At 50.4% G+C, this 14,045-nt stretch overlaps 1 protein-coding gene across 2 annotated transcripts; it reads right to left on the reverse strand.

Annotated features, from left to right (window-relative positions):
- Positions 1-10,591: 10,591 nt before the first annotated feature.
- On the reverse strand, positions 10,592-13,801 carry COPS7A (COP9 signalosome subunit 7A). Of its 2 annotated transcripts, XM_058045451.1 has the most exons (8): positions 13,613-13,801; positions 13,439-13,514; positions 12,855-12,943; positions 12,578-12,780; positions 12,005-12,110; positions 11,504-11,655; positions 11,325-11,390; positions 10,592-11,183 (listed from the first exon to the last, which is right to left on the reverse strand). In XM_058045451.1, exons 1-7 carry the CDS (start codon positions 13,772-13,774, stop codon positions 11,351-11,353), a joined length of 828 nt encoding a protein of 275 aa, XP_057901434.1. In that variant the 5' UTR covers positions 13,775-13,801; the 3' UTR covers positions 10,592-11,183; positions 11,325-11,350. The 2 variants fall into 2 exon arrangements, with proteins under 2 accessions (XP_057901434.1, XP_057901433.1); XM_058045450.1 differs by having other exon boundaries at positions 10,592-11,390.
- Positions 13,802-14,045: the final 244 nt, after the last annotated feature.

Raw genomic sequence — 14,045 nt, forward strand, 5'->3', positions numbered from 1 at the left:
TTGGTGGATCAGTCTCTACCTTCAGCTGACCTAATTGTGCCTGCTGTGGAATTAACCAGCCTCTTTCAAGTCCTTGGAAAATTGCTGGGGAGAAACTTGGTGTGAAATTCTCAGGCTTTGTTTTCTTATAGAAAACAGCCTAACAGCCTTCCCATGTAGTCACAGAGTGAGATGATGCTCAACATGGAAATTGTGAAAGAAGACCCAAGAACTCACCATTTGCAAAAAATGCCCTCTAATTGCTGTAGTTTTGTGTGCACTCAAGGGAAATTGGTTGGTCTTTCTTGCTGCCTGGTCAGCTGTGCAGCCCTGAATTGGCCTCTGGGGTTCCTGCACAGACAGGGAATATTTCCATTATTTTCTCACTATATCACTGCAACCGTGGCTGACAGTATGAATGACCTTTCCTTGACTTCCTCAGTATTAGGTGAAAATTGAGAGGCATGAGGAATATAGGACCAGAGAAGATCTCCTGGGTTCTTGGCCAGTTTTGTGCTCTGGCACACACTCTTACACAATCCTTTTCATGAGTTTATTTGGAACAGAAAGCAGGAAATCAATTCATGACTTACACTTGGAAGTGGTGTGCTGGGATCTTGCGGTGTATCCCTCTGCTGTGCATGTGGGCACTAACAGAGACACACCTTGCTGGGGACTGACTGTCCAGCCCTGAGAAAAGGATGAAGCATCCTCTGGGAGCTCAGGGCAGAGTTTGCAGAGTTCCACCCTTCAAGGAAGTGCAGAACAGAGCCATGGCTGGAGCCCACTTCCCTGTGCCGTTTGTCCCATGGGAAACCCCAGTAGGAGTCACTGAATAGTTTGGTTTGGAAGGGACTTCAAAGACAGCAGCCTGCTGTCCCTGGCAGTGGAGTGACTTTCTGGAGGTGTCATAGGCAAGCCCTGAAGAGAGCAAGGCTGAAGGAGGAGCTCCACAGGAAAAAGCAGGGCTTGGGAGAGGTTTCGTGGAAGTAATCCTGGGGTTGCCAGACTGTGAAAGAAGGGACTGCAGCAACAGCAGCCCTCATCTCTGGCACTGTTGAGCCAGTGCAAGATGTGGCACCTGGTGCTTTGATCCAGTGAAGAACCAGCTGAGCTCAGAAAGGTGCTCACAGCATGGAGATGGTGGCAGTAACCAGCTGCCAGGTCCTGACCAGGTTTTGAGGTGATGTCTGAGATGGAGGACAAATGTTGCATTAATAAGCAGAGAGGACTCAGTTTCTTCATGCAGAAAAGCCTAATCTTTATTGTATAGGTCCTATTTTATATGGATTTATTGTATAGGTCATATTTTATAGGATTATCAGGAGGCAGTGTGTCAGATCTTAGTGGTGGAGAATACATTCACACTTAGTTCATTGGTCAGTACATGGTATTTTGCATGTCTATCAAACTTTATAGTTAGTTTACATATTTTTTCTCCTGATTCTCTTGAGGCAGATCTTATTGTTTATGCAGGTGCTAGTTGTTTTTCACTCAAGAATAAGTTGTTGTGTTAACGAGCTCTCATACCAAGATTGTTTTCACACGGGAACTTGCAAATTACTTAGCTGCACTTAGAAGAAATGACAGGCTAGCTATTAATTTAACAGAGCAGGGCTGATTTTATGAGGCCTTTCTTTTATAATTCCTCTACCTGTCTACAACAACAGGAAGGTGGCCGTGGTGGGGATTAACATTGACCTTTGATCATGAGGATCCATTCCTCTTTGGGCATGGATTTCCTAATCTTGATCTAATCCCAAATCCCTTTATCTGGATTCAGCCTTTGCTCCCTGTTGGGTGCTGTCCTGATTACAGATTTAGGTAGGACCCTTGAGTGCTCTTCCACTGGGCAGTGGGAGGGTGATTACCTGGCTGCTGAGCCTTGCTGAGTGCTGCACACTCACTCCCAAGGTCTCTGCCTCCTCCAGGGCCAGCAGGGCAGGAGGAGGGAAAGGCTTCAGTGTGAGGAGAACTTGGTGTTAAGGCAGGAACCCAGGGGAGAGTTTCAGAGATCCCAAACCAGGAGCAGGGGAAGTATATTGAGAGGGTGAGCCCTTTGCCTGTCCCAGGCTGACATGGTACCTGCACTTGTGGCTTCAGAAAGCAGGAGGGTTTTCTCCAAAGAAGGGAACACGCTTACCTGGGTTCATTTTTTCCAGTGAGTTATAGTTTCAAGTGAAATGTTTTGCCCTTAAAAACCATCTACCTCCTGTATCAGGGCACAGGAAAGGCTGGGATGAGACTCTTCCATTTCTGAAGTGTCTCTGACAGCTGTGCCAGCAAGATGGAGAAAGAGAAGGCTGGATGTTCTCCACATGAAAATCAAACAGTATTTCTTTCAGATGGGCGTGACATGGTTCCAAGTCACCCTTGTCCATCCAAGGGAGACAAAATCCCTTCTTGCTCCTTCTCCCATAGCTGTCACCTTCAAATTGGATGAATTGAAGTACCAAAATAGGGCAGTTCAGTGGTACTACTGCATCTTCCTAAGGAGCAAGTAGCACATCTGAAGTGAGACAGAGGGAAGGGGAGGGGGATAGAATGAGGTGGAGATAGGCTGGAAACACTAATGGGAAGATGGATAGTATAACCTTGGATGAGAATGCACTAGTTACACACAAATAAACCAGAAACTTAGGTGGTTTTGTTGGTTGTATATTCAGTTTTCCATAACTGAAAATATATCTTTAAAATTAAGCCCATTAGGGCTAGGAGGAACTTTGTCCTTACATGTTTTTGTGGGTAGCCCTGAAGGTCTGTGCATCTCTCACAGTACTTTTTGAGGTATTGTAAAATCCTGGGGGAATTGTAGAATACTGGGGAGAAAGAAGTCTGGGAAAGTTAACCTGGTGTCAATACTTGTAAATAAAAAATTAGATGATATCCACACCTGCAAACCAGGCAAACTGACATTAAATCAAGATAAGAGATGCAAAATGCATTAAATTTAAAAATAAGCATTTATGTCTCAGTGCTTATGATATGTGATCTCACTTCTCAAAATTGTTCCTGTCCAACAACTGTGATAATTTCTGATTAAATTATGGGTTGGGTTAACAAAGGCACCACAGCAACTCAGAGTCAGAGGTTGCAACAGCACAAGGCATTTTATCTGGCCACACAAGTCTCTGTTCTGAAGTAAAACAAGTTAGTAATTATTAAAACAACAAAAAGGTCAATATTATAAATTTTAGTTCACTGATAGATTTCAAGTAATGAGGGGGAAAAGAGAGTGTAGAATATGAAATTATTTCCAGTAGGACGTTGTTGTGAAACTAATGCTCATTAGTAACTTGATTAATGATCTGAAAGAAGGTATTAAACCAGTCCTGATGAAGCTTTCAGAGGATCCAAAGAACAATGAATGTAATAAATGTTGGAAAAAGATGAGATGTACTGAACAGTCAGTAACTATTGGTGTGTTTATTTATAAACAGTAGGTATTTTTGGCTGCACTGAATGCAGAAAAAACATTCACCCAGGGACATAAACACAGTCTGTGCTCTTTCAAGATGGAGAACTCCAAAAGGAATTGGGATTGGAAGACAACCAAGGAAATGAATGGTACTTGCATAATTCTTCCTCTTTGCAGATGGGTTACACTGGGATGCATTACCAAGAGCAGAGGTAAAAATTCTCCCCTTTGAAGAATCAGAATGGTTTGGGTTGGAGGGTACCTTAAAGATCATCCAGTTCCAGCCCCCCTGCCATGGGCAGGGACACCTTCCTCTAGACCAGGTGGCTCAGAGCTCCATTCAACCTGGCCTTGGACACTGCCAGGGATGGGGCATCCACAGCTTCTCTGGGCAACCTGTGCCAGTGCCTCACCATCATCGCAGTAAAAGATTTCATCCCCATATCCAGCACAAACATTCTCTCTTTCAGTTTGAAGCCATCTCCCTTCTCCTGTCACTACATGCTCTTGAAAATAGCCTTTCTTCATCTTTCTTGTGGGCTCCCTTCAGGTACTGGAAGGCTGCAATTAGGTCACCCCAAAACCTTCTCTTATCCAGACTGAACAATCCAAATTGTCTTTCATTTTCTCAGCCTTTCTTTGTAGAAGAGGTGCTCCATCCCTCTGATCAATTTGGTATATCAGAGTAGTGAACCAGTTGCGGGAAATCTGGGTATTGGACGCTAAAAAGGAAACCAAAGAAGACTCAAGAAGGGTGAAACAAGGATGCCTTGAAGGCTGGAAACACTGCCCAGCACTGCAAGTTAAGGTGAGCTGAACTCCTGTGTCTGAGTTCACTCACTGGAGCACAGGCTGGCGTTACCTAAACGGGAATGAGGCTTCTGACAGCAGAGGGCTCTTCAGCCCAGCAGAAAACCTGCAGCGACCTCACCATGGAACTGGGAGTGAATGCAGACCTTGTCAGAGCAGTAGAGCACACCTCCGTTTCCCAGCTCCCCCCACTCCAAACCCCAAAAAGAATTCGGGGAGTGGGCACAGGAACGGGATGAGGGAATTCTTGGCCGCTTGAGAAGCCAAGCAATGGGATTATACCAGTCCCAGGGCTTCAAAAACCTGTGAGTAGGAGAGGGAAACAGACTGGCACAGGGCTAGACTGAAGGGCAAGGTGGGAAGGGCAAAAAGAGACCTTTTGACTTGACAAGGGCTTCAAAGCAGGTGGGACCACAAAGAGCTGCAGGGAGCTGAGCTCTCTCTGGGCACAATGGTTTGCTCAGGAAACAAACAGGCACTGCCATGGGGCTGGAATGTAAAATCCTACAGGCTCCAGTGCTGGAGAACAAAAGGATTTAAAATAGACCTCAATCCAGTGTATAACTTAAAACTGACTAGTTTGATTTGCAGTATTTTTTTACTTTCCATAACACTCTAAAAAATGGACTTGATTTTATATTTCAACCCTGTCTTAAATGTAACTAGGATTTTTTCGCCTCCTGGGAATTTTCCTTTTTAAAGACAACACTTCAAAAACTGTTTCCATGGGGAAACTTCACTTTGGTTATTATTACTTCCACCATCTCCTCACATCTGGATGGCTTTTTAAATCCTGAGGGCACTTAATACAAACTTAGCGTGGGGGGAAAAGGTAATAAAAGGAAGGGAAATAGAACAGACACTACCTGTCTCCAACTGCTGGTGATGTAATGTCCAGAGGTAAGCTGGGAGATTAGACACTAGCCTCACCATTTCCATCCCTTACTAATGGCAGAAAAGGAGAACAAAGATTGCAAAAGAATAAATGCTTGAGTAAATAAATAAAATCCAGCAACATTGCCAGATTGGATGAGGGTAACACACAGGAGAACATAGGTGGCCTTGAAGGTGTCAGTAACAGCAAAAGGGCTAAAGTTTGTAGCACAGAGTGAAAGGGAAAAGGAGCATAGGGCCTAAAATCAAAATTTTGGTGATAAAATGAAGCTTCTTTGATTATGACCATCAGAAAAGAAGAAAGACTCTGGATGACCAGAGGAGAGGACATGCAATCCAGGAGGCATTTCTGGTAGCTGTAGGTGTGTGTTACTGTGCCTGTGAGAGATGCTGATCAGACTCTACCTGTGGAAGAGAACTGTGCTCATTTCTAGCCAAGAAAGCCTAAATTGAAGTGCAGGTAAGAGAGCACTTTTGCACTCTATTTGAAGAGCAAGTAAGAGAGTAAGGAGAGCTCACAGTGCACGAGGAGGCTGATTTGGTTAGTTAAGCAAAGTGAAGTCTGTCCTCAAGGGAAATAAACACCAGGGAGGAAAAACAGCTTCAGCTAGAGCCAGGCTGGCACAGGCACAAGAGAATATCAACTAGCTGTGAATTCACTTAAGCTGGAAATTAAAAAACTTTTAACCACTACAGCAGTTGGGTTCTGGGGCAGCCTGCCAAGGGCATCAGTGGGGACTGTAAAATTTACCATCTTGGGATTGGCACCTGAGAAGCTTTTGCAAGGGATTGTGAGACCACAGTGGTGAGAGATCACACTCAGTCACCAGGAGCCTCCTCGTTTTTGCTCCCACCAAAGAGATCATCCATCTTCCCACATCCTGAAACCAATGCTAAATGCTTCAGAGGCAGATACAGCCAAAGCCTCCCCAGAAACATTTTCTCCTGATCTGAAGGGGCTGGGACTTTACTTGTCCTCAGAACTGGAGGGTGCAGGGCAGTTTTTAATATGTGCACAAGTGCTACAGGAATTCTGAACATTCTTGCTACTGTAAAAGGGTCACAGCTCTCGAATCCTGCTGACATTTTGCTGCCTATTGAATTCATCACAACAGGAATATAATTGCACACTGCACAAAGAATTTTTGCAAATGAACTCCTTTCCTTGGCAGGAGAAGAGCTTGCCACCAGCAGAGGAGGCAGACAATAGTCCAGCCTAGTTCCACACTGGATCAAGAGGGGTGCTCCTGGAAAACTGCAGAAGATGAGAGAAAAGCACCCAAAAGATGGGGTGCCTGTGGAACCAGCAGAGAAAACAGGTGGTTTTTATATGAGTATTTCAGCTAAGCAGTGACTAGTACTAGGAAAAGGGATGAGGAAAGAAGAGCCCTGCAGGTGGGAACACAGACAGACTCCCATGGAGAGGATGGCAAAAAGGGAAAGGGGTCACAGAAGGAAAATGAGCAGCTATTCCAGGGCATACAAAGAAGACAAGAAGGATGTCAGAGATCTGAGAGACACATTTGCAGCAGCTGACATGAGCTGTGAGATTCTTCTGACTACTCTACCTTGCTCTGCATCAGAATCCTGCAGAGGCAGGGTCCCAGGAAGGATGGCTCAGCTGTGGCAAGCAGCAGGCACAGCCCTCAGTGGCTGCTGTTAGGGGGGTCTTTGTACAAAGGTACAGCCCCACGGGCAGCAGAGGGGGACACACACCATCGGTGCCAGCTCTCCCCACAGCCCAGACTGTGGGCACCCACCTGGCACAAAGGGCCTTCAGGGGAGCACCCTGGTGCAGGAGAGGCAAGGCATCCCTGCAGGGAGCTCTGGGGACCGCACAGATGTATGATCACCCTGCAGACCAGCAGGTGCAATCTGGCTGGCATGGCCACGGCCTCTGCAGCACCACTCCTCAGCTGGCACCAGGAGCTCACCAGGACGCAGGTGGTGAGCACAAGGTCTGCTGCTGGGCAGGGCTGCCATCCTCCCTGCTGCCCCAGACAGGCCTGAGGGGGGAAACCTGCTGTCCATCCAGAGATGTGCCCCCCAGCCAGTGTCAGTGATGCAAAGGAGGCTCGGTAATGTGTACCAGCACTTGGGTCCACACCAGCCCATCATTCTTCAGGGAACAAAGCACCCTGCCAAAGGTCTCCTCTGGAGAACAGAGGCAAGGGCAGCCTCAGCAACCCCAGTAAAGAAAATATTGACTCCTTCTGAGCACTCAAGGACCATCTCTGACTCCAGAGGTACCTCAGCACAGAGCAGTGCAGGATGGGGAGTACCTTAGAGAAGCCCTGCAGGGTGTCTGCCCAGCTGTGACACCTCTCCCCACCCTCCAGGTATGGATGGGCACTGCTGCAGAAGCCAAGCTGCTGGCAGCAGCTGCCCAGCACCTTCACCACCTTCAAGAAGGGGAGCAGCAAGCTCCCCAGAAGAAATTGTGTCCCAAGAGTGCAATAATTACCAACATTAACACCAATCCCGTGTTACCTCTTGCCACGGGGCAGCTGGAGGCAGCTGGCAAAAGCTGGACCTCAGTGATGGAGCAGTTCAGGTCCTGTCCTGCCTCCTCCCTTTTCTGAACCCATGTGAGAGCCCCATGCAGGTACCCAAAGAGGGTTTGCAATGAATCACTGTGCAAGAGCTGTTAGACTTTCTGTGCTGGGGGTGGCAGATCTCCTGCTCCTCATTTTGCGATGGACATTTCTCTGTAGCCTCTTCTACAGCCCCCTAAACCTGATTCCTTTGCAGGGCTTAATGTGTCCAGGTATTTCTGTTTTCCTCTACTCAGGCCCTTTCCTTGGAAAAAAATGGGTTAAAACATAAAGACATTTTAAAATGAAAACTTATAATGCTCAGTACTTACCTCACTCTTGCCATCTTCAAAGTGATTTATAAATGTTAACTAATTAATTAATCTTCACATCTTCTCCAACTGAAATTCAGAGTCACGGCTGAAGCGAGCAGAAAAATAAAACCCGTGGTTTTCAGGTGAAGGGCAAAGGCAAACCTATACTCCTGCCCTCTGTTTGCCATCCAGCAAGGCAATTTGCAGCAATACTTTCATTCTGCACTGCAACCCTCTCATTTATTTTTCAGTCCTACCAAAGGTCTGAAGTAATTTTATGTGCTACCTCCAGCTTTCCTTTTCTTAATGGAGGTCTTAAAAGGTGCTCCCTTTGAAAAGTAAACAAAATGGAAGACTTTCAGAGCTGTGTTTAATCCCAAACTCTCCTAAAATCCATAACACAGCCAGCCTTGAGAGGGGGATACAGGCAAATGGGAAGGGGGAGCAAAGCCAATCTATGGCAAATGCTGCTCCCAGAGGATGAGCTGACCCTGGGACATGGTGGGGAGGCCATGGCTGTCAAATAACAAAGTTATGGCACAAGGAGAGAGCCAGACTTATGCCAGCTGGGACTGAGCTGTGAGGATCCAAGTGTGGGCCTTCAGCACAGCCTGGGGCTGGAGTGGCGAGCCCCACCAGTCCCACGCTGGTCCACACGCTGGCTGCTGTCACCCACGTGGGAATTGGTGCTCCCAAGGCTGATGGCAGCGCGTGGCACAGAGCTCGGGCACTGCTCTGCCCGGCCCTTGCTGCACAGGGCATCACACGAGCACTGTCACACGCAGCCAGCCTGGAGCTCTCAGTGCTGCCTTCCAACTCCACTCCTGGGATCTGCAGCCTGGATTTAAACTGGATTCAGGGCATTGAAACAGAGCCTTTGTGTCTAAAAGCCACCGTTTGGTTAAAGATAGCAAAGCCCAGCAGACCAGAGAGGAGATGAGGCACTCGGGGCAAGGCGCTGTTACAGCTGCTCCTCCTGAGCAGCAGGTTCTGGTGGGACACAAAGATCCTCCTCCAGTACTGGTAACTTCAGCTCTCCCTGGAGGTGACACTGCTCCAGCCCAGCTCCCGCTGGATGTCAGCCAGTGGCTGTTAGGACACGTGCTGTGTCCGACTGCTCAGCTCCATCCAAGCCCATTCTCATCACACCCCAATGGCTTTGCAAGCAGCACATCTTTCAAAGGGTGTCAGGTGCCAGACATGTGGCAGGTGCTTGACAGGTATCTCCTCCCCTGTTGGCACCTCAGCTCCAGACTAGCCCTTTCCAGGGAGCTGAAGATCTGATACATATGGGCATTATTGTTCCTGCAGACAATCACAAACACAGCGAGCACAGAGCCTCTGCTCCCTGACAGAGACAGATGAAGGTGATGTGACGCAGAGGGAAGAAGGCTCAGGTGATTTAAACAAAAGCTGGAAGCTTGGTCACACTGCCTCCCAACAATTTATGGAGGACAGGATTCATCAGGGAGGCTCCCAAATTAGTTAGGCCTCTCTAGATGGGCATACACAACCCAGGCCCAGCTATCCCTTCATGTGCTCCAGCAGCCAGATTTGTGTTTCCCATCTGGCCAACTTCATACCAAAACTCTCCCACTTGGCACTTGTGGGCCAGGCAACTACAGCCAAGGTGCTCGATGGGGGAAGGTGTGGGGCTGCCCGAGCTCCTGGGAGACACCAGCCAGTGAGAGCCATCACCCCAGGAGAGCTGGCACATCCCTGTCCCCAGCAGAGCCAGGTGCTAGCCCAGCCCTGTGACCACACACAGAGGAGCAAACAAAGCTGCTGGGGAGTTTCAGGAGTTCATGGCTTCGGGTGACAGGGCTATCCCAGTGACAGTCAGGGCTGTGTTACAGCAGCCTGGAATTAGCAAAGCAGGGATATTGCATTGAACCTGCCTTTTGTGGGGTTCGAGATCTGGGATGGCACCTTGTTACCACCGAAACAGGCACAGACTCACCCCCTCCCCTTTACAAGACTTGCTCACACCTTGGCTCCAGCTCCCACCTGTCTGCACAGGGAGCTCACCCAGCAGAAAACCCACCCCAGCCAGTGAACCCAACATGGCCCCATAGAGACAAAGCCCCCAGTTTCCCTTCGCTGGATTATTTTTTTCCGTGGTTCGCTCACACACAGGAACACAGGTTCAGGGAATCAAATTTTAGTCTTGGCACAAGGCGCAGAACCAAGCGGGGGTGGGAGTCACGGTGTCAATTTACATTTACATCAGCTACATGTCATGGAGAGGCAGTGTGACACTGACACCCGTCTGACTCGGCTCCAAGCCAGCCCCGAGGAGGCATCCTTTGAAGAATCTGAGTTAGGTTTTTTCCTGGGCATCTCACAGGAGTCACTTTCACTGATTTGGATTTTTTTTTTCCAACCAGACATCACCACCACCCGAGAACAGCTTGTGCAGCATCCATCCTGTGAGAACTCACACATGTGGGCATTGACTCTGTTACCTCCACCTGTCAGGCAAGTCCCCACATCACTTTCCATTCTGTCCAGGATCACAAGACACACAGTATTGACACAAATAAGGACTTCTTCTTCAGTCTCTGCACCCTCCTCTGAGACTACCTGCAAATCACCTTTTGAAGAGTCTAGAGGAAAATCAACCACACAAGAAACACTTTAAATAAGATTTATGATTCACTTCTGTTTTATGGACTCTCATCCCAATAGAGATACTACCTTTGAGAAGAGAAACTTTGAGAGAATATTCCACCCCAAAATGGGACAAAGGCTCTTAATGTCACAGCTTATTTTGGAACCTCCAGAACTGGTGTACAAGGCAAAGAGATGCCACCCACAGGAGTGCAGGTTTATATAGATATGTCCATAGATCTATATTTTTATTGTTTTATATATATTTATAATATATTTATATATTTTTTAAAAGAATCCCTTCAAAAACTACCCTCCCACCTAGCAAAACAAAGATTAAACAAAGACTGTGTCCTGGAGCAAAGTATCCCAGGGGGTCTCATGGAGCCAGAACGACTGCTGTGCACCAGCACCCTCTTTCCAAGCCTTTGTGATGCCCTGGGGGTGCCAAGGTGACTGTCACACCTTGTGGCTCCTGAAATTGGCCTGTCAAAAGACAGGGAGAGAGAAAGAGAGAAACACGTGGCCATGGCGACGGGGGCTTGGGCGGTTGGGGAAACAGCAAGGCGTACAAGCTGAAGCTCAGAGTGTGAAATGCTGCGATGAAAAGGAGGGAGACGCTGCCTGCAAGGTCGGTAAAGGAGAAAGAAAAGAGAACAAACGTGCAGGAGAGTTAGCTGGCAAGATGGGTCTCGGAGAAGAGCTCAGAAGCATCACACTTGGGACCCCTGCTACCCCTCCATCCCCCAAATCTCTTCCTCTCACCCTCCCAGTTGTGAAGGGAGATCCAGCTAGTTTGACTTAGACCAAATCTTCGTGCTGCCCCGGAGCCTGTGGACACAGGGGAAAAAACCGAAAAATAACAGTTCAAAGTGGTTCATATCTCTCTCCCTTCCTGGGTGCACAGAGCAAAGTGCACTGGTGCTCCCCCACACACTGCTCACCCCTTGGCCTTGGAGGTTTTCTTGCTCGCCTGGCGCTGGTTGGTGCCAGGGGCCGGCTCCCGGAGCTCCGTGAGGTGCTGCTCTGGGTCCTGGGACGTGGCTGCTGCAGCGGCTGCTGTTGTCACTTTAATGGTCTTCTTCAGGTTTGCCACCTGCAACAGCAGCAAAGACAGAGCTAATGTGTTTCCCAAAGCCGGAGATTTTTTGGCTATGGATTTTTTCAGTTGCCCTCTGAATTTTTTTAAATTTCTTTCTAAAGGAAGCCCTGGAGCTAAGAGCTGCAAGCTCCCATCAAGCAAAAGAGCCAACATCTGTCCAGGCCCCTGCACTGCAGAGCAGTATTAAGCTGATTTAGGACTCCTCTTCAGGCACAAGTCCCTGGGGGGTCTGGCCTGGGGAGAAGGCAATGCCTCACTCCAGCAAGACTGTAACAACCACAGCACAGTGGCTCTAGCTGTTTAAAGGCAGGGCCTTTGGCTGCTCCCTGCTGCAGGCACTCACCTCGCTCTCGATCTGCTGCTTCAGGGCCAGCTGCTGCTCCTTGTGCTGGTTGGCCCTGCTGACCTGCTCCTCGATGCCCGAGAGCACAACCTCACAGCCCTGGCACCTGGAGAGGAGACACACCACTGAACAGGCCAGGGAATTGGCACAGCACAGAGACAAACGTGACAGACAGCAGATTTCAACTCCAAAATCACTGGGAAGTGACAGCTATGCCAGGCAGGGAAGATACAGGGGCAGGAGTCTGATGTAATAACGCAGGGAATTACATTATTATCTGTGAGGGGGACACGTAACAAAGCCATGCTGGGTTAAGAACTACAGATAAACACTCAGGAAGCCTCCTGCCAGCAGCCAGCGCTGTGCCAAGGCTGCTGCATCCCCATCACCCCTCCAGACACAAACAGGGGAATTACTTTTGGGAAATTACTTTCCATTGGAGTATGGGAGAGGGGATCGAGTAGGTCACCTCCCAACACCACCCACCCTTAGCAACACACAAAGGATCCAGGGAAGCCAGCGGCCACTCCTGCAATCTTTTTGGGGTGTTAGTACTGGGGGCTTCCTCCTCACCACTCCTGCAATGTGCGGGTGATGGTGCTAAGCTCCTCCCTCCGGATGTCCCTCCCAATGCTGTAATCCACCTCCAGGCGCTGGTTCCGTTGATCCAAGCTCCCTCGCAGCACATCTGCATACACAGCCTCAATCACCAGGTCCTCCAGCTGCCGCACGTTCTTCAGCTGCAACTGCTCCAGCAGCACCGAGTAGGGGATGCACTGTGGAAACACGATGGTAACTAGCACCAGACAATCCCAGTGGGAGGAGAGCTCAGGAAAAACAGGGCCACTACCTTGATCTTGGCAGCCAGAGTGACGACTGACAGGTGCCTCAGTTTGTTCTTCTGGGCCTCTGTCAAGGGAGGGAGGTTTGCTGCTTCAGCTGTCGTCAGGGGAAAGAATGGGATATTAGAATTTATGCCTCGTTTCCCAGTTCTGCACAGAAGCACCTGTACCACACCCGTCTCTTAAGACGTCTGCACACCAATCCCCCAAGTGGTGCTTCGTCTTGCCAAGCCATCCCCATCAATTCTCAGCTCAAAAGACCTTTTCTGGGCAGCCTTTCTTCCTGCCACCCTCAACTCAGCACTTCTAGCTGTCCCATGGTTATTTATGCGAGTCTGCACATCCCAATGGATATCCAAGTCTCTCCCCGGCCCCTCAGAAACGCCTGTCAGGATGCTCTTTGGCAGGTGGCAAATGGCAGCGTCAATCTCCGCCAGGCACCCGCTACTCTGGGGCCCAGAACACAACCGGGCGTGTGTCGGGCCGGGGGCTCAGCCCTGGCTGCACGGTGGGGCCCCTGCGCCCCGGGTCCCCGCGCGTTTCCCACCCCGCGGATCCCCACCCCGGGCCGGGGGCTCGGGCCCGGCCTCACCCAGGTAATCCGCGTAGGTGCCGTAGGCGAAGATGGTGAGGAGGCGGAACACGGGGGAGAACTCGCTGTCGGCCAGCTGCGGGGACACAGGGTCAGGCGGCGCCGCCGGGCCGCGGGCAGGGCCGGGCCGGATCGGGCAGGGCCCGGCGGGGCCGCGGGGCGGGCGGCTCTCACCTCGCGGACGGCGGGCATGTCCAGCAGCTCCCCGAACACGTAGATGCCCGGGGCCTCCAGCACCTGGTGGATCAGGCTGGCGAGCGCGGCGCCGCGGGCCGCCTTGGCCAGCAGCAGGAACTGCTCCTGGCTCTGCCCCGTCACCTTGCCCTCGGCCGCCATGGCGGGGCCCGGCCCGGCCCGCCCGGCCCGGCCGCTCGCTCGCCCCCCGCAGCCCCGGCCCGGCCGCTCCCGGCCGGCCCCGCGCACCCGCCCCACACCGCCGGCGCACGGCGGCCGCTTCCGCGTGTGACGCGCACCCGCCGCCCATTGGCGGAGCCGGCGGCTTGTCCCGCCCCCGCCGCTTCCCCATTGGCCGGGCCGGGCGCCGCGCGGCGACGCAGTCCCGCCGCCAGGGCGCCCCCCGCTGGCGGGGCTGAGCGCTGCCGGCCGC

This window comes from Melospiza georgiana, chromosome 2 (assembly GCF_028018845.1).
Source record: "Melospiza georgiana isolate bMelGeo1 chromosome 2, bMelGeo1.pri, whole genome shotgun sequence".
NCBI lineage: Eukaryota > Metazoa > Chordata > Aves > Passeriformes > Passerellidae > Melospiza > Melospiza georgiana.